Source organism: Cryptomeria japonica, chromosome 2 (genome assembly GCF_030272615.1).
Source record: "Cryptomeria japonica chromosome 2, Sugi_1.0, whole genome shotgun sequence".
Taxonomy (NCBI): Eukaryota; Viridiplantae; Streptophyta; class Pinopsida; order Cupressales; family Cupressaceae; genus Cryptomeria; species Cryptomeria japonica.
Window position 1 is genome coordinate 291,484,831 of NC_081406.1, and position 25,136 is coordinate 291,509,966.

The following is a 25,136-nucleotide window of genomic DNA, read 5'->3' on the forward strand; positions in this document are numbered from 1 at the left end:
CTTTGAGGGTCAGGATTTTCTCTTCCTGCAGAGAAGTATGCAGAATCTACCTAAATGTACAACTAGCTTACAAAATAAAAAATGCTCATTCTAATGACAAAGTGAACAGAATTTATAGCAATATAGCTAAAGGATTTCACCAAAAAATCCAAAGACTTTTTGAAAGTCAAACCTTTTAACTTCTTGCAATGACATTCCAAATAATCAGACAGCATTTGGAAACTAAAGGTTTCGGCAAAATTGAAAATTCTAATGACTACATAATTTCAGCATAAATAGTTTCCAATAGCTTGCTTTTGTCAGTATCACACATAATCCAATGACACATCATTGCAACATTATGTCAAAGGCAAGCCATTAGAAATTGTAACCATACATGGACTACTTGCCGAAAACTTGGTGAGTTTTCAAAAACTCACGAGTAATTTCGCCATTGACTCGCCACAAAAACTTGCCAAGTTTTTGGCGAGTTTTTCATAAAATCTCGGTGAGTGTCCAGCAAAAACTCGGCTGCATTAAAAAAAGAGGCCCAAACACACCAAAAAATTATCTAATTTTTTTGCTCAAGCCAGTCTCATTCTCTTCATCAGGATATATACATGAAATATAACATTTAAGTAAGTTATATTTCATGTATATTGGCAAGATGTTTGAGAGTGGTTTCCGATCTCTAGGAGTTATAATGCAAATTCTAGGTTATAGAAGATATTCTATATTTTCAGACTTTAGTCAAATTTCAGTAATCAATAGGTTCCTATCAGCATTCTCTAGCTGTCTCTATCTCACTCACTTTATCTGCTCCGAGTTCTAGATCTATCTATCTCCCTATCACTCTTCCTCTATCCCCCTCTGTCTACCACTCTCTCATCTCTCCCCCAAGATCTAGACCTATCTCTCTACCCCTCGCTCTTTCACCCTCAGACCCCCGCAAGGGGTGCTACCCTCAACCTCATTTTGGCAGGGTGGAGGAGCCACATCGGACTTGTAGGACTAGACCCTCTAGTTCTATCTCTCACCTAGTTATCACTAGAGCTGGGAAGAGGAACATGTAAAATGTTTTGATGTACTATTTATTTTTAGTTTTACAAAAACAATTTGTTATTTCATTTTGTTTTAGTCTATCAGCCATTAGCATTCCACAAGAGGATGCCATTTTGTACCCAATTTGCATTTAAATCAATCAAACGTATCTAGGATCAGCTTGTTTCTTTTATGTACTCATTTATTGACTCATTCAATGCATCTTCTCACTGAATTTTGCAAAAAAAATGCATTTCTAATTCAATTTAAGCAAATTTTGAAGTTGTAGAGTTTTTGGCAAGTTTTGTTTTGGGCCTTGGCGACTTTTTGCTTTTGGCGAGTAGTTCAACTGTGATTGTAATATTATAGCATGCATTTCTACACTCTCTATGTCCATCGCCTGATTATAGGCATCGACATTGGACGGAGGCACAACTTTTTTTTCTTATTTAGTGATAGTATCAATCATTGAATGAACCATCTTTTCTTTAATCCATCAACTAGCTAGTTTTCCAACTTCACCAACAATTCTTTGAGCTTACAATTATAGGCTCTTACATTCTCATGTTTTCCTTGCTTAGTGTTATAAATTTCTGCTACGATCATGTTGTCATCCCACAACAATTTAAATTCCTCCTCGAGTTCATTCTTTAGTGCATCCCATGAGATTGCAGACTATGTGTCAATAATTGTAGACCAACTTATTGCTATGCCTCATAGCATTGTTGGAAATGCTGTTAGCCAATAATCTTTATCCTCTTGACCACTTGCTATCCATATAGTCTTGCATGTCTTACAATAGTTAACGAGATCTTGAGACCCTTAACCCATAAACTTCAGGAGTTTCTATCTTTTCACACTTGGATTTGCTAGGAGAGTCGGCATTGTCTTTGTCTGATGTGTTCCTTCTGCCTTGAGCTTGATTGGATTGTTTTCACCTCTACATTTTGGTGGCTCACTTGCACTCTCAACCACGTACACGTGCTCTGCTCATCCTCCTTCAATGTTCCTTGCACTTTGGTCTCTTCAAGATTGTTTTTGTACTCCCTTTGTTCAAGGGCCTTTAGCTCAGTTCCTCCAATTCTTGTTTCTTCTAAAATAAATAGCTCTTTTACATGACGTATGTTATTTTCAAATATTTCAATTAGTTCTTTTCTAGGTTCTACTTCCTCCTCTTCGTCTGACATTGATTATACAAGCTGATTACTTCTTGGTGGTCTTTGACTTTCTACTAGAAATGCTTTAGTTTCTCTCCCCAATCTCCTTCGTTGTTCTCCTTGCTCTCTCATCCATAGGGATCATCTCACCCTTTATTTTGTCAATTTGTGACCAGTTGTAACATGTTTCCTATCTTTGTTGTGTTGTACGTACAGCAGTTTTTGGGAGTACATCTCCTGCTGCTTCCTCTCCCTCCCATCGGTTCTTCTCTTCATACCATTGTAGTATTTGTTGCGCATGTTATTCTTAGTCCCTGTCAACCCAAAGGTCTTGTAGGATGATGAAATAGTCTACAATGAGCCTTGGTAATCTATGCAGAAGACTATCAACCTCCTCATTAACTATTAGGTTGTCCTAGATGGCATCCTAAGGGACCTCTCTCATGAGATCTTCCCTCAGAACATGTTTTTTAATGAAATATGCCGCAAATTCACTAGAGCTTGTGTAAGCTTGTCTTCCTTTTCTTTGTTGGCTTGCACAAGTTTGTCCATGGGCTGTCCCATTTCATCGCCATGATTCCTATCCATACATCATATTTTTCTAGGATTTGAAGAGGCAATGATGCCATATGTTTACTTGCTAGCTATACTAGAATAAGTATCAAAGAAGTAAACAAAATAACAAATAAAGATGATAATAAAAATTCACAACAATGATTTCATAAATATGTCTTTCCATTCATTCATTCATGAGATTTGCAATAGATACAGGAATTCACATGCCATCTCAACTATTTATACAATGAGAAATATATAGAATAGCTGATGGTTGTTGAGAACTCCAACTGTGGGCAACTACCAAATGACAATAGTTGTCAGGAACTAACTTTCAAATTACAAATCAACTAATATTATTTTCCTATGTACTACAACTTGTTGCATGGCATCCTAGAGTCGTTGCTTTTATCTTTCAGAAATCAAAATAGACTAAAAACATATTTTGTTTTAGAGGTTCTTATGGTCTAATCGGAAAATTTAAGTGGCTAACCACCTTCTTATTGCTCTTTTGAATGAGTTTTTTTGGTCTTCTAGACAACACCTTATCCTTGTCTTGTACATCAATGGCCTTTGCTACTACCAAAACAGTCATGTTAGTATTTGCCAACACCATTGGAGTTGTTCTTTAGGGTAAGGTTTGTACTAGAAGTTGACATTGCCATTGTCACCAAAATGAAGGTTAGAATGATGGATTCGGATGGCAAGGGGGATGCATTCGGGGCATTATATTGTCCAGCATAGTGAATGGCTGAAAAATCTCCTTGATTTGTTAAAGTTTGGGAAAGGAAGTAGTTTGCACGTTCTTGGTAACTAGTACTTCGAATAGCTCTCGTGGTGATGAGACTTGTGTTGGGTTGATGTATTCTCCTTTGGTCCTAGAAATAGGAAAAGATGCAGAGATTTTTATGAGGAGTGGAATTAGCCTTGTAAAAGCGACTTAAATTGAAGAATCACAATAGGTGCAGCTTCCTCTCCTACATTAATAGTTTTGGATTCCTTGCTATTAGTTATTGTTGTGACCATTTCACACATTGCCCCATCAAAATGGGGACCCCCCTTTTTTTGCTCAAGTCCTAGTCTCTTAGTCTAATATCTCCCTCTCGCAGATGAAATGAGTGAGTTTGTAGCGTCTAGAAATCACGAGAAGTCAAGTCTATCGTGAGTTCAACCAAAGAGTGTGAGAGATTGCTAGTTAGGGATACTTCAAGTGCTTGAGGTTGAGGGCAAAAGCTTCAAGTGCTCCTCTTGAGGAGCGAAATTCACTTCGAATGCCCTTAGTTGAGAGTGAAGTTATTCCATGAGCCTTATTTTGCTAGTTTGAACGGATGAAATGAAGCAAGGTGAGCGAGCAAACACTAAGTGTTGAATTTCAGACCACTTCATGTGCAAGGCATTTGGAGCGAACTTCATGTGCACAACATTTGGAGCGAAATTCATGTGTCTCTCCCACAGAGCGAAAATTCATCCTAAGACCTCATGTTGAACATGCAATAATGCATTAAAGTTGAGAGAGTGAGTGAAAATGAGCAAAGGTGAGTTAGAGTTCCGATTTGAAATTCACTTCATGTGCTTAGCCTCAGGAGCGAACTTCATGACCATCACCTTTGAAGCGAATTTCCCTTAGAAGCCTTGTTTTGATTACAAGTTAGAGCATTTGAGTGAAGATAGCGAGTATGATTTTGATTTTGAGATCACCTCAAGTGCTCCTTTGGAGCAAAGTATTACTTCATGTGCTCTTTGATAGGAGCGAATTTCCCTTCTAGGCCTTCATGAGGAAAGTGTGATATGTTTTTGTGAATGGAGGTTTAAAAAATCTAAGGATTGAATTGACAAAACAATGAAAGTGATTGAGGGCGAGCTCAATTTTGGTTTGAAATTCACTTCATGAGCAAGGCAATTGGAGCGAACTTCATGTGCTTGCCTCCAAGAGCGATCTTCATGAGCTTGCTAATTGGAGCGAACTTCATGAGCATAGGTTTAGGAGCAAACTTCGTGTGAGCATCAATAGGAGCAAACTTCATAAGAGCCTTGTTCAATGCACTTTCAAAGATTATCCAAACATTATTTTGGCGCCCAAAAACAAAATTCAAATTTGAATGGGTGATAAGCCGGCTACCTTGAAGAGGCATTGAAAAGGTAATTTGTAATTTTATTTATGCTAAATCAGGTCGGCCTTCATAGGAAAAGACACAACCTTTCTTTTGAGCGCCTATATAAGATCTTTTCAAGGATCATTTCCAGCATCAAATCAAAAGGATTCCTCCTATAACTAGCGAATTCAAGAGCAGCAGAGCAGAAGCAAATTTTTACCATCATCAATATCAGCGAATTTCATCATTGGTGCAGCGAAATTCATCAGGAAGAAGGCGAATTAATTCAGGAAAGGAAGCACAAGAGGCGAATTTCATCATCTAGCAGCAAAATTCATGAAGAACAACAAACTCCTTGGCATTATCAGACACCTCTTTGATCAGGTTTAAGGTTAAACAAAAAAAATCAGAGGTAAGTATTGTGTCTTGATTGATAGGAGGCTAGACACAGGTCTGATTAGGGGCAAACAATGATATGCTTAGTAAATCAGACTTAATTCATTAAGAAAGTGCAGATAGGTGTAAAAATCAGTCTTATTTAGCATTCATTTTCAGATTCATTTAGGTTTAAGATTGATTTAGATCAATATCGTAGGTTGTCTACTAAGCAAATAGGCTTCATTGTATCAATATTTCGCATATCTTTCACCATCCTCCTAACTTACACATCTCTTATAGGTGACAAATGGCAGCACCTAAACCAAGTGGAACTATGAACCGTCAAGCACTTATCAAGGAAGACTCGAGGAGCGGTGCATTAGAAACCAAGATCATGTCCCATTGGAGGAGAGAATAAGAGTTATCTTTCATGGGACTGATGGAATGATCACCAAAAGACAATTGGATGATATGCTTGAACTCGTAGTGTTAGCCAGCAAGACACAAGAGCTCGAACCTGAATGGGATAATGCTATCGTCAAGGCATTCGATGAAGTCGTGCACATGGAGGAACAATTGAAGTCTCTACTAGAAGTTTCGATGACTGAGATAGAGGGCATAACGACTAGATTCATTGAATATGCCAAAAGGGAAAGGGAGAAAGGAAACAAGATTCTAGAAGACAGTTTGTGTTGAGACATGGACCAGCTAGGACTCGAACCTAGGACCTTCCATACGCTGCTGGAGTGCTCTACCACTGAGCTATTGGCCCCTCTTGGACTAGTCCATCATCGGTCCGGGTGTGGCTTATTTCCAACACCAACATCCCCCCTCAAGCCACACCTCTCGTGTGCTTGGGGCTCCTAGCCTGGACCTGGCTCTGATACCATGTTGAGACATGGACTAGCTAGGACTCGAACCGAGGACCTTCCATACGCTGCTGGAGTGCTCTACCACTGAGCTACTAGCCCCTCTTGGACTAGTTCATCGTCGGTCTGGGTGTGGCTTATTTCCAACACCAATAGTTTGTTTTGACCCTACTTGGCAATTCATTTCCTCATTGGAGGATGCTTCTTCGATTTCCATGCCAACACATGTTATTTTCTCATTGGTTGATTTCATGATAATGTTTATCTAGATAGGGTTTCATTTGTATCAAACCCTAATTAGGGTTTAGGTGGCAAAATGTTGGCCCTTGATCTTCATTTGATCTTAGCCCTTCATTGTATTTGGGAGTAATATATAAACTCCACACATTTCATTTGCAAGAAGTAATAGAGAATAGATCAGTTAGAAATAATAGAGAGATTAGAGAGATTAGAGATATTAGAGTTCAAGAGTGATTAGAGAAGGATTTGAAGAATTGTTGTTACTTTGCTTTTGGATTGATAAAACATTGAAGTTATGGTGTTTCTATTTAATCTTTGAAGCTTCTTGCATGGTTTTTCATCCTCTCAAGTCAATCTTTGATATTAGTTTAAGCATTTAAATTGAATGATGGAATGTTGTACTTGATTTATTGTGAAACTCATAATCCATACCACTAGCTTCTTGCTGATTGTAAGTGTGCCTTGTGTGGTCAACTGGAATCATTAAAAGCGCTTAAGTTCAATTGTTGCTTAATCATGGGTATGCATTCAAGTGATGATGTCCATGCTTAGTAGTGATTTGGAATTCTTCAAATGTCCTTAGAAGATTGCACTAGTTTTGGTGGAGTTGTTCTTGAATGACAATATTAAGATTAGTAGAGTTTCACTCAAATCTTCCTTCATCCATTCATTCCTAGGATAGCTTAGAACCTCTCAACCCTCATCTTTTGCCATTTTTTGATAAATATCTCGTAGTAGTAGGAAAGAACTTCATTGCATATCATGCGCAAAGCACTTCATAAATCTCTTCAAGCGAAAGGCCCCTTGATGAAACAACAATCACAACAACCACTCGTGCTTATCCACTTGTCAAGACCTGACATTTATAAACCTTGGAGTTGTCTCAAGTGATCCTTAAACCAATCTTCAGCATTTGAGAAGCTTTGTTCAAGAGAGGATAAGATACTTTTGGGTATTGTATTCTGTGCTTGCATGTGCATGAAAAACACATCAACAGTTACCTGCTTTGAACCTTGGCTTGTTGCTTATTGACATCTTGAGCTTATTTTATTCTTTTATACACTTTGAGTGGAGAGCTGGGGTGGTGGAGATATTTGCATGTGCAATAGTGGAGGTCTACTTTTTGAAATATCTCGAATAGGATATGCACTATAATTTCACAATACTGCCCTAATTCTCTGCATTTTGGTTTTCTGTTCCAAACCATAGAATTCTGATTTATATTTTTGGTTACAACAAATGTGGACAACAAACACATATGCCAACAATGATCCTTATGATAATATCTTCAAGCAAGAACTCATCCAACCATACATGACATAAAAAATGCATACATATATATGGAACAAATCTGATTTCAGGATTACATAGGCCAAACATGCCCAAATACAACTCATAATTCTGCCATTACACATTAGACCTATCAATAGGTTTGTACATACCAGAATGACCTAGAATGCTGCTCAAAACCCTTTCGGCATCATTTCAACCTGCAAAGATATAACTCTGAAACCCCATGAATCTCTCCAAACAGAATAATGAAGTGCAACTGTGAATTTTGAGATGAATTCACCAAGCGGGCTGATTTGGGTTTTCGTCCAAACAGCCATGTTGAAGATTGGCAGCATCGGTCATCACTTCCAGCCTGAGTAAGACAAATATGTAAGTGGCCTAATCGGCCTAATCGACTAAGAGGGAGTGTTGATGCTATGGTCGGATTCTTTTAGGCCGACATCGACAACATAAAGGTTGTGATTATATTGTGATAATATAATTATATTAATATATGATAATATAATTATATTATAATTATATTTTATAATTATTATAATATTATAATGAAATAATATAATTATATTATTATGTGATAATATAATTATATTATAAATATATTGTATAATTATTATATTATATGATAATATAATAATAATTATATTATTATTAATAATATAATTATTGGAGACCAACTTGGAAGAGTGGTGACCCTTGGTGAAGGGGCACCACCGATAGGTATAAAGGAAGAATAAATCTTCCTCTCTAAAGCATTGCATGATAGAATAATATATACAAAATGCGTATACATCAATTTAACATGGTATCAGAGCGGGTATGAAACCCTGGAAAGGCCCTAATTCACGACGGAGTTCACATTCAAACTTCAAAGAGAAATTTGTGAAGTCTATGATGTGTTGGCATATCTGCTCATCTTTCAATATTGGTGATTAATATTATCAGACTGACTGATTGTGTATTGTGGATATTATTGGATAAAGCCGATTCTAAAAGAATTGCTTAAATTTTAAATATTATATTATATCGATTGCAGGTCTCATAGTCGGAAACAATAATATCTCTACTGGGCGACCATTATTGTATTAATTGTGAATGTCGTGAATTGGAATCAAATATAATTTAATTAATAATTTGTCTGCTCCTTCCATGGTGCCAAGCGATATATCATCTGAGAGCGATTAGATTTGATCAGTATTGAAGGGAAAGATTTCGATTCTGACACAGACAGCAAGGCATCTGAATGGAGAAGCAAATTAATATCCAAATGCAGCGAGTAAAGTGTATAAGTACAACGACTTATGTAAATAAGAAAAAAAAACAGTATGAAGGCAGCTAATATAATTAAAGAGAATATGATACGTGTAGAGTGATTTATATGATTGTATAAGATAGTTGGGATGTTTATTTAATGGCAGTGATAATCATTAGTAAGGCAGCGATGTAAAAAGAAGACATGATTTGTTAATTTTACAAGGTCAACTTTGTATAGAGCAGCGAAGTCATAATAAAAATAAACAAGGACGATTCATTTATCATCACAACAGAAAACAGTATTCTTCAATAAGCAGCGATAACAGATACAGTGATCAGAAACAGCGATCTTAGGAACAGATGGTACGCATTAAAGATAATATGCAGCGTATTAAGTGGCTGAAAATTTATTGGCAAGCAGTGTCAAGATGGGCAGCTGATGATTTACATGGATGTCGTATTTTATAAACTCTTGAAAGAGACAAGTGTTATCGGTTGATCTATGGAATATCCACGGGCTAGATTTCAGTATAATGAAAACTCCAGCACAAATATATAAGACCATATTAAATCAACACTATTAAAAAAAGGGGAATTAAGGAGCAACGATTGTAATGAACTAGTTGTATGCATTGCTAATTATAATGAAGCCAAAACATATTGCACTGTGATTTGTGATAGAAGAAAAGACAGGCGCTGAAGCGATCATTATTCATAGACAATTAACTTATTCAGCCTAGCGAATCAAGCGATACAGATTATTATTGATTGCAAAATACGCGAATAATATTATGACCAGCAATCAACAAAGCAGCGGATTAATGAAAAAGATTAATCAATTGCTAGACGGTTAGTTTGAAAAGATGAAAAGGTTTGATTATGAAAGGGTGCGATCTTGTGTAAAGCCACGTTTTGATAAGAAGTTAATTTGGTGACTTGTCAAAACAAAGAAAGTGTTGCATCTGAATTAAGAATTCCAGATGGCGTGATTATGATCGTGAAAAGCATAAATAATATGCTTTTGGTTAATAAGCGATTCATTATAGTGTAAAGATACAAATAATAAAAGTATGATTTGTTTGTCTAAATGAGAAAGTATGGAAGGGTGCATCTATAATGAAAGATAATGTCCTTTATAATTCATCTTTCATGGTAAAGATATAAAAGGAAGAATAATTAGAGTGAGAATGAGTGTGCAAGGTGTGTGTGAAGTTAATCATATACACAAGAAGATATGTGAATGTAAATATGCAGATTTTAAAGAGGACAGTTTACTCATAAGGCCTTATGTTTTACTTTTTATTAATAAAAGGCGGAATGAGTATTTACGTGCTGTAATTATTATCTCTGTCCATTCTATTCAAGGAGACAACATGTTATTTTGCATGGCTCTTCATCGATCACAAATTTCATGAGCTTTGGCAGCTCCATTGCATTCATTTGTTGTGGGGAGATCGATATTACCCTTGATCGACTATAGACGACTTCATTGGTTGCTCAATGTGGATCATACCAGATCATGAGAGTCTCTTGGAGAAAGATATCTTCTATCATTGGGACCATGTGAGCAGGGTATGCTTCTGTGACAGAGGGAGCAGCTAGAGGATCTGCTTCAGTTGACTTCCGAGGATCTTGGTCATTTTGGTTAAGAGGGAGTAGACCATGTCGAGATGGTTTCTCTAGTGATCAAGAAATTATAGCAGTCAGAGGACTTTGATTCATGGGATGGAATTTCATGATACTTGGTGAGCTTGGAGTGATGCAGACTCCAACCGTGCATTTCATGATAGATCAAAACACGTGGAGATCAAGTATCACTATGTTAAAGACATGGTGGAAAGGAATGCTATTCAGTTGAGATACATTAGTAATGATGAGCAGACGACAAACATTCTCACCAAGCCTCTCTCCAGAATAAAGTTGTGTACTTTCGAGGTAAGCTTGGTATGGTGGAGAATGAAGTCATAGGTAAGATTGAGTCTTAGCATCATTGATTTGTTTATATTTTTTTATATATATATATATATGTATTCTTATCTTTAAAAAGATGTTTAAAGTATAAACTCTTGTTAATGCATTTCTTTTTGAGAGAGACTTAAGATGAAAGCCCTTATCTCCACCCTTTGATATGGTTCATGGTGGATGTCGTGTGTGACGCCATGCCGACATCACGTGAGAGAGTTCGTGATGATTTTCTTGTACTTTTGTGTTTACCCTCTAGATGAGCCATGGTGAATAGCATTGTGAGGTGACGATCTCACAATGATGAACACTTGTACATCTCACCATCATTGTGAGGTGACAATCTCACAATAATGGTGGATATCACGTAAGGTGATATCTATGGATAAACCATAATGGTGGATATCACGTGAGGTGATATCTATGGATAAACCATAATGGTGGATATCACGTGAGGTGATGTCTATGGATATGCCATAATGGTTGATATCACGTGAGGTGATATCTATGAATAAGCTATAATAGTTGATATCACATGAGGTGATATATTTCCTTTCCACATATGTATGTAGCCATTGTGGTCAAACATCACGATGAGGTGATGTGATATCACAATGAGGTGATAAGCTTCCTGCTTGCTCATGAGTATAGTCATTGTGTTGGTCATCTCGATGAGGTGACATGTCTTGTGCAGCAGGAAGTATCCTCCCTAGTTGAGAAGGAGTGTTGAAGATTGGCAGCGTCGATCATCACTTTCAGCCTGAGGAAGACAAATATGTAAGTGGCCTAATCGGCCTAATTGACTAAGAGGGAGTGTTGATGCTATGGTCGGATTCCTTCAGGCCGACATCGACAACATAAGGGTTGTGATTTTATTGTGATAATATTACTATTGAGAGATAATATAATTATATTATTATGTGATAATATAATTATATTATAAATATATTGTCTAATTATTATATTATATGATAATATAATAATAATTATATTATTATTAATAATATAATTATTGGAGACCAACTTGGAAGAGTGGCAGTGATAACTTTAAGAAACCCCCTCTCAAAAAATTGTATAAAATGTTGGCGAATATTTAGTTTTTTTTTTAAATAATAATTATTTTAATTGGCGAATCTTTCCTTTTTTAAAAGAAAAATATTAATTTTATTGGCGAATTTTTCTATTTCAATTTTTTTGGGTAGAAAATATTGGCGAACCTTGAAAAATAATAAGAGTATGCATTAATTACTATTGCAAATCCTTTCATTTAAAAAAAAAGTTTTTTATAGAAAAGTGAAGGCCTAAAGGTGGAAATCATTGATGAGTTTAAGGGGTAGAATATACTTTATTTAGTTTCTACCATTAACTTGAAATAATCTAATAGCCCTGTTTGTATTTTGTGAGATAAAATGTACCAACAATTAGTAATACTCATGGGGCCAAAAATTTCTTTCAAACAATTGATTTTCATTGAGGCCATTATAACTTGTAGGTACAATTTACCTCATAGAACACAATGAAGGTCATTACATTATATTTAAAATGAATGGTGGCAACTAAAGATTGTTGATATAACCCTAAAGTAACTAATAATTATGATATATTATTGGCGAATTAATTTATATTTCTATAATAAATTATAAAATGTTGGCAAATATGATCCAATCATGTATCGAATATTGTGGGGAATCTTTGAGTTGAAAAAACTAAAAAAATAAATTCTTTGGGGATTTAAATAACACAAATAAAATTTTGTAAAAATGTGGCGATTCGAGTCACCTCAAAAGTTGAACTTATTAGCCAAATCTTGATTCCCAAATTTCAAAAAATAGCCAATTGGCGAATATTAGCCACTTAAATTTTCACTAAAGAGTGGTGACCCTTGGTGAAGGGGCACCACCGATAGGTATAAAGGAAGAATAAATCTTCCTGTCTAAAGCATTGCATGATAGAATAATATATACAAAATGCGTATACATCAATTTAACAAGCCAAAACCTCTAGGGTTTCCGTCATAGGGTTTACTGAACCTGCAAGCTAAGCTCTCAAGCTCTCAAGGAAAAGTTTCTTTCAAAATAACAAGTCAAGAATGAATCCTAATTGCACTTTTTCCTCCTTTTATAATACTTTTTTTTTCGAAAGTAATACTTTATTTTTTCTCTTTTATTTTTTTTTCCCCTCAAAAGTGACTTTACTTTATAATTTGTCATTCACATTATTATAAAGTATGTCCAACTGCTAATTAATTAAGTTTAAATAATCCCATAAGACTTAGGACTATTTAAAATTTAGTTCATTAATTATCACTCGAAGAAAAGGGACAATACAGTCCTCCCACCCCAAGATTGCTTGTCCTCAAGCAATCACATGTATCAAATCTGCATTAAGCTCAAATGTTCCAGCCAATGCTTGGATCCCAAATTAATATAGGACCTTTGCATGGTCTGAAAGATGCCAACTGAGAATCTGATCCAGTCTGAAGTTTTTTTGTTTACTTTCAAATCTTTGACTAGCGAATTGTTTTATTGGTTTGAGGTGAATTTTGATTTTTTTTTAGTTTTTGGGGTTTTGCTTGCTTATGCCAATGAAAATTTGCCAAAAGAATGCAATACATAAAATAAACAATTGATTGAAATAAAATTGCAGAACTCAGATTTTATTGCAGCAAATTATAAATTCAAGAGAATGACTATTTAAGACAACTAAAGCCAAAACTGACCTACTAGGTGTCCAACGCCCTGCCTGGATGAGCTTATTTTGATGCTGGAGGTGGTGCACAAAGCAATACAAGAGCCTCCAGGTGCTGCAAATTGTTCCAATGTGTTTTATTCTCCTTATATATAATTATCAAAAACAATTTAAGGAAGGAATAGCAGATCAAGTGCTTATTCCAAATTCTTGCCAGGAGAAACCTCTAGAATTGACCCTTTTTCCCCACTAAAATGCTGATGTAGCCCAAATGCCCTAAAAGAACCACTGATTTGTGTTTATTTGCTGCCAACAATGAATTTACGCAAATTTCTGAATCAAAACCCTCTAATTTATTTTATTGCCTTCACAAGAGAAGCAAAGAGGGTACGTTTAGCCTGGGAATGGTATGGCCAGCAGTAAAAGCAAAATAACTGCTGGAAAATGATCCCCAATCTGTTCCAATCTTCTCAAATGTGTTGTAGATGATTTATTCTTGCTGAAAGTATGACTTTTCCTCCAGATATTGGCCCCAAATGACTTGAAAGAGGATTCCTTCAATGCAAAGGTGAATGGTTTTTCGTCCACACACTGAATAAGGGTGAGAGTTTTTGTTCTCAACCTGAAACTCCAATCAAGCTTGCTGCTACAGAGCTTTCCAGGGAAGAAATTGTCAAATATCCAATGAATAATGAATAAAATGCTGCCCCTAATGTCTTTTAAACATTCCTCAAACCCTAATTCGAATTTGGGGTTAGGGTTGTACTTTTGGCATCAGGAAACATATTAAAATGTTTCTTTTTATTAAAAAATAACTTGACCCATTGAGGGTCTAATTCCTCATTAAAAGTGGCCATATTATTAAGTTATAACTTCTAGGAAAATGTGTCAAGGGGCCACTTGATTAATATAAAGTGATCATATTATTTCACTTTATTATTATTTATTTAATCCAACTTAGGAAATATTTTAATATTTCCTAATTTATTCATAAAATGAAATCCACGACTCAGATTTGAATTCCGTCTGAAGCACTGTGATCACTGATGTTGCCTGAGTCTTGTAGGCCAACTGACAGTTCCTTCTAAAAAGTAGGGACTCGCCCAAAAAAATAGGAACCTCTTGCCAAACACTTGTAAATGCTCAAAAGGATCTTGCTTTGCTCCCTGGTCCTCCGGGTGGTCATCTAGTCAACTGCCAGTTCTCCCTAAAAAATAGGAGACTTCCCTAAAAAGTAGGAACTGTCGTCTGAAGGTGCAAAACAGCTCGCAGATCCCTTGCAAAGCTCCATGACCCTCAGAATGAGTCCCCTAACCATACCGTTCACCTACAGGAACTCGAATGATAGGTCAACCCTTGTTCATCTCATGTCGCCTAGAAAAGGGGACATTACATGGTCTCACACAAAGAAACGGGACTCGGACTCGGCTCGGACTCGGCAAGGCCGACTCAGACTTGGACTCGGGACTTGGCGTCAGACTCGGCTCCAGACTCGGCTGGACTTGGGAAAGTGAAAAACTCAAGAAATTTAGAGGTTTTTAAAGATTTAAAACATGTTTCAGACACCCTTTATTGAATACACCTTAAAGACACAATAACATCATCAAACTCGGCTCATTTGATTACATACACAAGTATACAGCAATCACATAAGCATAAATGCAAATTGTAGCCGAAGGAAATAACAAACATAGATATAAAAATATTGTCAAATGTATGCAATATTACAAAACTCATGGAATAAAAAATCCATGTGATCATATGATCATCATCAAATGTTTCATACAAATACCAAAGGTAAATACAGCTACAAGCCTATGGCTTAGAGGAGCTTGCACGACAGCACCCTCCAGCCTCGATCCCCTGCGAAGGCGTCTAAGGCAGGTCCTGGATGATTGGACAGCTATGGTCACTCCCCGTGACACCATGCCATGCTCACCAACATCAGGAACATTCGTGTCACTATTTGCCTCTGAATCTCTTGTCTGTGCTCGTGCTCTCCGCTCCTCCTCTGCCATGGCTACAATCTCAGCCTCTATATCTACCTGGTTGATCCAATCAGTGTCAGACTCGGAGGTTAAATTTTCCCTACTTCTATCGACGTAGTTTCCCCCCATATTTTTCGACGGGGGTTTGGGGGCAGCGTCCCCAAGGTGGGGTCAAGGGGCAATGCCCCTTGCGCGCTCCCTGTCGCGATACAGGGCGGGGTCAAGGGGCAGCGCCCTGCGAGGCCAAAAAAACTTATTATTTAATAAAGGCATCGAGTGTTATTTTTCTATTGGCTGACATGTTGTAACCATAATTTTTCTCATTCTCAGACGGAGGTTGTAGTGAACAAAGATGAGACCATTCATTTTAAAAAAACTTTTTAAAATGTTTTTTATTTGTCATTTTACTTAACCGAGGCAGTAGCCGAGTTTGGGGCTCAGGACTCGCCGAGTTTGGCGAGCTTGAGCCAAACTTGCCAACTTGGCAAGTCTGGCGAGTTTTTCTCGCCAGACTCAGACGAGTCCGAGTCCGAGTCCCAGAGACTCGGCGAGCATGACTCGGACTCGGACTCGCTGAGTTTAGGTGATTCATGGCGATTCCCGTTTCTATGGCATCTCACATGAAGTTTACAATCCTGCAACATAGATGTGAAGAGAATCTTGAAGAGTCTAACTCTCAAAAGAACAATGATCCTCTTCATGCAATCAGCAAATTTACCAAAGTTCTGCCTTGCTCCACCATGTTTATGCTGCTGTACTCAGATGTAAACTGAAAAATCCTTGTAGAGACTCTAGACACCACGGAAGCATGTGAATCATGAAAAACATTGTGTGACAAACTGCTGTCCAAAAGAAACCAGCTGTTCCATTCACCCTTATACCATGAGTGGGGTGAACGAACATCATCATATAAGCTGCAAATGAAGGGATACATGTCCCTCATCATCAAATCTCCATCAGAGAATATCACTCTAGGACTGATGGGTATCATGAAAATCTGAAAGGTATCCATGATGTGTGCAAAATCAGACATGTATATCCTCTCCATATTGCTAGTGCAAAAGGCAACAACACTATTGGAACGAAAAATCAGACCTAGAATCATCTTGGGAGTGCTTCCACTATCACCAACAAACAAGGATCCATTACCATTCGACCCCCTCAGAAAGAATTCACATGTTCTCCTAGCTGCCTTAGAGAATTATTTTCTTAATTTGCATTGAAAGTCATGCCTCTTAAAATCAGCTACCTCCTTGATCTCTTCTTCACAAAATTCCTCTTTTGAAGCGTTATGTCCCACCCAAGAGTCATGATGGTGTGATGCTGAAACATAGGTGGATTCCTCGAGTTCTTCGTGATGGGTTAGGTCTTTCCAATCTGAAATAATGTTATTTTCCACACACTCTTCCACATATTCTTCCTCAACCATAGATTGATCATTCAAATCATGTTGTGCTAGAAGTCTTTGATCCACAAAACCTTCATATGTATGAACAATGTCTCTTTCAACATTGCTTAAATTTGAATTCGTACCCATGGCTACTATTTTGTCATCCTTATTAGTTACAACATCCACATTTGTAGATGCATGTTCAAGTAACGGTTTATGAAAAATTAATGTATCACTGTTATTATGCATAACCAAATCAGAATTAACTTCCTCCCTTTTAGCAGCATTACCATAGCTGCCACAAGTCTCATGTGCCTCTTCTTCAAGTGGATTCTCAACATTGGAATGATTTATATGCTCATCTTTAGTGACTTCAATGTGTTCATTGTTGTTATGCCTCTTATCCATCTTCTTAGCTTCTTCCTCCAAAAGCAATTTCTCAAACAATAATAACATATCTGATTGATATTTTTGAAATGCTTGAACAAAGTCATTCATCCCATTCATAAGCTCGACCATATGTCAATCATTTCTTTGTGGACTTATACTATCCCTTCTATCCTTCCTTGATAAACTTGTTCCACCTTTATCCATTGTTGTAACTTTTTTTGCACCTACTGTATGTGACGTTGATTTCAGAAGGAAAGTAGGTGGCAATCTTCCATCTATAATTCTACCCATTGTTGTGACCTTTTATAAACTTATATGCTGTTGAGACAATTGATTTCAAACTAACATGCAACTTATTAGAAGCAACATGCAACCATAGATTCTGACATGTAACTGATTAGAAACAACATGCAATCATAAATTCTGATATGCAACCCAAATCCACTAACTAGGACTGCTTGGAAATAACATGCAATGGTAACCTTGTTCATAAATTGCTCCTGAACTGACATGCAATCATCTGGGTATTCACCAAATTGCCATGCAATAACATTCGACAAACATGCAACTACAAAATTTGACATGCATTGCTAAAACCCTAACAGGCTGGCAAGATCAGCAACTTTGATACCATTGAAATATCCCAAATAGGATATGCACTATAATTTCCCAAATACTGCCCTACTTCTTTGCATTTTGGTTTTTTGTTCCAAACCATATGTTAGAGTAATCAGGTCTTTACTTGATTAATTAAACAACATTTGTTTAATTATTTAAGTTCCCTTTATCTCTTTTACACTTAAGCTAACTTTAGGTGCATAATAATTAATTCTTTTATTAATTATTATGTGCAAGCCTAGGGTTTTCCCTTTTAGGGTTTTTTGACCTATTAAAGGTTAATTCTTTTCTTTGTATCATTAATTATCACATTACACATTTTGGTGAATATTGAGCTCTCATCTTTTTGAGCATTCTTCTGTGTATTTGGTTTTTCATTATTGCTTCCTTGCTTCTCCTTGTAACAGGTTTATTTCAGCTTGCAGAGATCATTTGGGCTCTTGTGGTGTTGTATTTCTCAACTCTCACATGGTATCAGAGCTTCAGATTTGCAGCTACCTGTTCTTGTTTTGAGTTTTTTGCATTGGAAGCAGATCTGGGGTTTTTCAGAAGTTTTTTTTTGGGCCTAAACGGACCTCACCATCGTGCTTAGAAGGCCCAAAAACATCTATGGTCATATAAAACTTGACCATTTTTGACTCCTGAGCCTCTGGGGGTATTTTTTCTTCAGTACCAAGCTGTACGACCTTGATATGCAGTTTGAGAAAAAAATTTCAAAAAAAAATTATTTTTTGCCTTTTTTACAGCATGCAGGCCGAATTTTTTACAAAAAAAATCAAAAATCAAAAATTCATTTAAAAGAGGGTGAAAAGTTTTTTTTGCAAAATCAAAATTTTTTTTTGGGGGTTTGCCCGGCCCCACCGTGCTGCCAGTCTAGCCGCTGCCTGATTGTCCAGCTCCCTCCGACCCCCTCCGACCCCCTTCGACAGTCTCTCCGCCCGTCGACCGCTGCTCCCGCCCGCCGGCAGTCTCCATGCCTGCTTGCCGCCGACAACTCCTTGCCCGCTGGCCACCCGCTGGCCATCGCCACCTAGGCTCGCCGCTCCACCATCGGAGCGCCACCTCCGCTCGAACTTGCCACCAGATCGCCTCCCTCTTGCCTTTTTAGGGGGGGTTGGTTTTTTTGCCATACCTTGAGCATCCAGAGTCATTTTTTCGAAAACGAATAGGCGTTGGAAAGTTGGTTCTGAGCCGGACCTCATGGTGTTGGGATTTTTTTCCAATTTTGCTGTTTGACTGCACTTTTTTCCAGTCAAAGTGGGGTCTCTTTTTTGCACTTCCGGGGTCGTCGAATGAGCATTTGAACTCCGTTTTTCGAAGACTTTATATTGTTGGAAAGCTTGTTCTGTGTACTTTCCAGCCATATGAGTTTTCTTTCCAGATTCTCCTCCAGGGATATTTTATTCAGTTTTTTGCTTTTCAGCACTCTGGTGAATATCTTGGATGTTTCAGGTCGTGGGATCTCTTTCTCTGAGTAGGATGTCTCAATTTTGGCAGTTCTTTTTATTTCCAGTCTTCTTATCATTGTAGCATTTTATTTATGCAAACGCATTGAGATAAAGTGCCATCATGCAATGCTTACTTGGGATCTTGCACATTTTGTGCCTTATTGTACATGCACTACTTATAAAGTGCCCTGGGGGGGTTGATGTTTGCCTTTTGTTTGCCATCTACCTTTGTCCAGTGAGTGTTCCTTCCACGACACTATGTACTTTCTCTGCACCTTCGATGTTCCTGGTTCTTCGTCATGCAGTTCTTATTGGCCATTCTTTTCAGTGTACCTGTCCCTCTCCCTTTTCAGCATTATGGGGAGGTTTGTCCTGTTGGTTCTAATGCTTCCTTGGTTCGATTGATCAGCTCTTCAAGCTTTGGTGTTTCATGCCATCTATATCTTCGAGTTCAGTTGTTTGCCTTTGTTTGCCATCTGATTCGAGTAGTGTCATTTGAGGGCACTCCTATAGATTACAGTCTTCTCTACTTGGTCATGTTCTATTTCAGTGGAGGTTCTTCAGATCAGTAGTTACTCTTCGACAGTGTTTGCAACTTTTTTCCTGCTTCAGTGGTGTTCTTCTTGCTTTTCCATCTCTATTTGGAGTAGAGTTTTTTCCCACTTGGTTTTCTCTATTTCTCCGGTTTATAGAGATTTGGTTGTATTTGGGTACCTGATTAGGCCTTGTTGCCGGGACCCAACTTTCCTGCTTTCAGTAGCTGTTCTAGGTTTTAGCTTCTCCCTAAGTCTAGCTTAAGGGGGGGGGGGGGGGGTGTTAGAGTAATCGAGTCTTTACTTGATTAATTAAACAACAATTGTTTAATTATTGAAGTTCCCTTTATCTCTTTTACACTTAAGTGAACTTTAGTTGCATAATAATTAATTCTTTTATTAATTATTATGTGCAAGCTTAGGGTTTTCCCTTTTAGGGTTTCTTGACCTATTAGAGGTTAATTCTTTTATTTGTATCATTAATTATCACATTACACATTTTGGTGAATATTGAGCTCTCATCTTTTTGAGCATTCTTCTATGTATTTGGTTTTTCATTATTGCTTCCTTGCTTCTCCTTGTAACAGGGTTATTTCAGCGTGCACAGATCATTTGGGCTCCTGTGGTGTTGTATTTCTCAACTCTCGCACCATAGAATTTTGATTTATATTTCTGGTTACAACAAATGTGGACAACAAACACATATTCCAATAATGATCCCTTATGATAATATCTTCAAGCAAGAACTCATCCAACCATACATGACATAAAAAATGCATACATATAAATGGAACAAATCTGATTACAGGATTACATAGGCCAAACATGCCCAAATACAACTCAAAAATCTGCCATTACACATCAGACCTATCAATAGGTTTGTACATACCAGAATGACATAGAATGATGCTCAAAACCCTTTCGTCAACATTTCAACCTGCAAAGATATAACTCTGAAACCCTATGAATCTTTCCAAAGTGAATAATGCAGTGCAATTGTGAATTTTGAAATGAATTCACCAAGCGGGCTGATCTGGGTTTTCGTCCAAACAACCAAAATCTCTAGGGTTTTCGTCCTAGGGTTTACTGAATCTGCAAGCTAAGCTCTCAAGGAAAAGTTTCTTTCAAAATAACAAGTCAAGAATGAATCCTCATTGCACTTTTTCCTCCTTTTATAATACTTTTCCTTTTCGAAAGTAATGCTTTATTTTTTCTCTTTTAATTTACTTTTCCCCTCAAAAGTGACTTTACTTTATAATTTGTCATTGACATTATTATAAAGTCACTTTATAAAATAAAGTATGTCCAACTGCTAATTAATTAAATTTAAATAATTGCATAAGACTTGGGACTATTTAACATTTAATTAATTAATTATCACTTGAAGAAAAGGGACCTTACACTTTTATAGCTCATAAAGTGACTGACAGCTGCTGTTTCTAATTTGAGATTGAATGGTAGTTCCAAACATAAGGACATCAATATGATAGGACTACTTGAATTCAGTGCATTGTGTGCAAAGATATGGTTGAAATTTGCATCCTAGGCAGAGTTGCATGGGAATAGATATGGTATCAGATACAGATACAATAAATTTTCAAGATCCCCTGATACAGATATGACTATATATGGCTTTTATGAAAATAGACATATTCAATTATTTATAAATATGATGGCATAGTGTAAATTTCAAAATATACATTTTAGTTCTGAATATTTATTTTTCTATATTATGTTGTGTGTGCATGTGTGAGAACAATTTTTTTTTGCAAAGCTTGAATTGTTCTTCATAAATCCCAAATTGGATGACGCACTAGATGCTAAACTGCCATATCCAACCTATTGGATATAGACTAGATATAGGCTTCTATATGAACACATTTGGATTGATATCCTTGCTGTATCCGGGATTATGGTATTTATATTATCTGACATAGAGATATGTAGATCCAGACTGGTGAGGGTGAGTATCTGGCAACTTTGATCCAACGATCCAGAGTGCAAAATCTGAAATTGATGTTGTTCTTTCCACCTTAGTATTACCAATGGGATAAATATAAACTTTTCCACTCTGTTTCCTTACTCTTTTTCCATGTGCCATCAATTTGAAATCCTTCTAGATTCTATCATTCAGAATATTGAATAGAAGATACATTGCAATAGATTGGAAATGGCTTGAAGGGAAAAGAAATTCCAGGTAAAACGAATAATCAAATGGTTTGAAGCAAGCCGACACTGTATACTGCAATGAATTTGCTAGATCAAACAATTGGTAGGATCAATTAGGAATGCTATCAACCAACCAATTGGTATGCGTGGAGAGTAAATACATGTGTTTAGCAGAGCTTTCACATTTTTTTCTGCTTTGGAAGAGGTATTAGGATGAATTTAGGGAGCCCCATGTTAACCATCAATAGAGTGTTTTCTGATAGGAATGGATGGTAATTATTATGCAAAAGGGGCAGAAGGGTTGTGAGTTTGAGCCCATCATTTGAAGCAATTTTTTATTATATAGTTATTGAAACTCTCGCAATGTTAGAGGATAGTTTGAGAGGTAAATTGGGGGATAGTAAATCGATGTCAAAAGGTGCTATCAAATATTTTTTTACTATTGTGCGCAGGTTAGTGTAGGTATGGTTTGCATACAGAAGCGATGCCCTAAGCACATCAAGCATTGTAGATATGATTTAATTGATCAATACAAAACTTATGTCCTATGTACAAAAAAAAAAAGATTACTTTTTTTTAATTTTAGCATTTTTTAATTGGTAGGTTTAGACATCAGGAACAATGGATTGAATGGAATAGTCAACCAAAATGAAGTCATGGGTGCTATCAAATATTTTTACTATTTTCATTTTTAACATTTTTTGAATCTAACAAAATTGGGAGGTTTGAGATGGGTTACAGTGGGGGTGGAAAGGAGTCATCAACCGAAGACTCTTTTCCAGGGCTAATTTGAGTGGAGTAAATGACAAGGTTGGAGAAAGGGAATACCAGGTTCAGGAAATATGATCTTCTTCCTTAAATCCTTTCAAAGATCACTGATTTAGTGTGTTTGACCAATAGTCTGATGAGGTGATCCTTTGCTTCATTTAAGCCTCTATGAATGCAATAGAGTTTGCAGGCATCAAAGCTATTTTTTTTCTGGCTTTCCAATGTAAATATGCCATAGGTAGTACAGAAGTACAATAAAGTTAATCTGCAACTGTAGCATATGGAAATGCATTTCCTTGTAGTTGCTAATCACAAGTCATCAAACAATACACATAAGTTTTTACTATTCACTATGTTGTACCTATCAAGCTGGTAATAGAGTAATCAGTCTACCTTTGAAAATAGGGTGTTTTGTAATGGAAAATAAATAATATTTCCATCACTTGAAAGTTTGAAACTTTAGACCTTAACTTGAAAATTCATCTTTTTTTTCACTTTTACTTAAAATCTACAAAACTTGTCAGTGTTTCTTACTTGAGAACCAAATGCCTTCTAGCATACAAATTTCCAAAAATTTATTTTTGTCACAATATTTGCAACCCTCTTCTAAATTTGTTTCGTTTTCCCACTTTTCCTTTATATGTTTCAATGAAGTTTTGGAAATTGATTCTCTTCTGGAAAACAATTCTGATTGTTTCCAGTGAGTTCTCTAATAGGTTAAGATTGCATCCCCTTTCATATTTCTGAGTTTTATTCTCTAAAACTTGCCCTCAACCTCCACTCAATTGAGTGCTAGATTTTATAAACAGAAGATTTGACATTTTATGTTTGTCTTTTAATCTTGGATGTAGATGAAGCTTCCAATTTTGCAGCTGCTTCTGTAAGAGGTCGAAGCATTGCAAATGCACACCTAGATAAAAGACTTGACTGTTTGCTACGTGCTGAAGAAAAGTATGACGCTAAACAAGGGTTTCGTACAGCGGTATAAAGTTATTTTATTTTTACTTTGTCACATAAATGAGATAAAAGATGCCAACAATTTGATAGGTCATAGCTACATAATGCCATATTTAATTTAATTTCAAATTTTTATTAATGTTGACAAAGATGAAACATGGTGTATAAAGAAAAAAAGTGTACCTGTATGGGATTTCATTTTTCATCTTCAATTAAGTGTATTTTTTGATAGATGCTTTTATGCGTTCCTGTTCCACTATATATATATTCATTGTCAAGATTTAAAATTTGCAAAAATCTGGAAAACCTGAACATGCCTGGTTCGTTGTTAGAGTCTGCATAGATACAAAGACAAAGAAGCTAACAAAATTGATATTGAGCTGACATGTATTCCTGTTAGTCTTAGCAACAAGCCTCACACAGGGAAAAACACATAATACAGAGTTCAAATTACTTTGACTGATTGCTTCACTTCTTTCTTCATACTCCATTGATACTGAAAGGTAAAAGCCATTCTGGTGGGTAGTGGTATTCTCTACAACAGCTTACTTGCCCATTTTGGACGTTCAAGGATCTCAGTGAGATTGGGAAGTGAAGCATTTGGGGATGAGGTAGTGTAATGCCCCACCAGGGAACACCCTTAGGGCATCAGAAGGTGATGCCAATATCATATGACTTTATTTTGATCGTCTGTGTATTGTGTATTTAGTCTTTATTCAGGGACATATTTTGGATTTTAGTATGAAGGTTGGAGAGGATGACTATTGTGATAGGCATGACCTAACCACTTAATTATGCTAAGAGGTGTAGTCTATAGTAGCAGCAAGGGGGAGAAGCATCTCATGATATGACCATGAAAGAAAGTGAAAGAAAAACTAGGTAGAGCAGCCATTTATTTTTTAAATATAAAGGCATCAAAATTCTAAAATATATATTAAATTATTAATACATAAAAATGAAACCATTAAAAGTAATGTATAAGTATATAATATTTACTACAATTTCCAAAATAAAAACAAAACAAAAGATTTACTAACATAACAAATGGTAGCTTTTTGAAAAGTAAACTTAAGTAAATACAACAGTAAAACGAGTGTAGTACCAAAAAATAGCTATTCAAATAAAAATAAAATTAACTATGTAGATAAAATAAAACAACTCTTAAAAGAAAATTTAAATTCACGTGTCCATGTATGAATGTAGTAAATAAAATAGTACTAAAGTAAAATAAAATAGCTCATCATTAACATCTCCTGGAATCTTTTGTTAAAATAAAATCAGAAAGCTGTAAACTCACATAAAAGAATCTAAGACAGCAAGAGAACAGAAATACAACAAATTATCCTGGGAAAACCCTCCTCTTGAGGGT

The 25,136-nt window shown here is 36.4% G+C and overlaps 1 protein-coding gene across 1 annotated transcript in view; it reads left to right on the forward strand.

Moving 5' to 3' along the window:
* Nucleotides 1–25,136, forward strand: part of LOC131032588 (ATP-dependent DNA helicase Q-like 3) — a 266,803-nt gene that overhangs the window by 146,747 nt on the left and 94,920 nt on the right. The window contains exon 18 of the mRNA XM_057963606.2: nucleotides 23,662–23,792. Within this exon, the coding sequence (XP_057819589.2) occupies nucleotides 23,662–23,792 (131 nt within the window). The remainder of the gene's footprint in view (nucleotides 1–23,661; nucleotides 23,793–25,136) is intronic.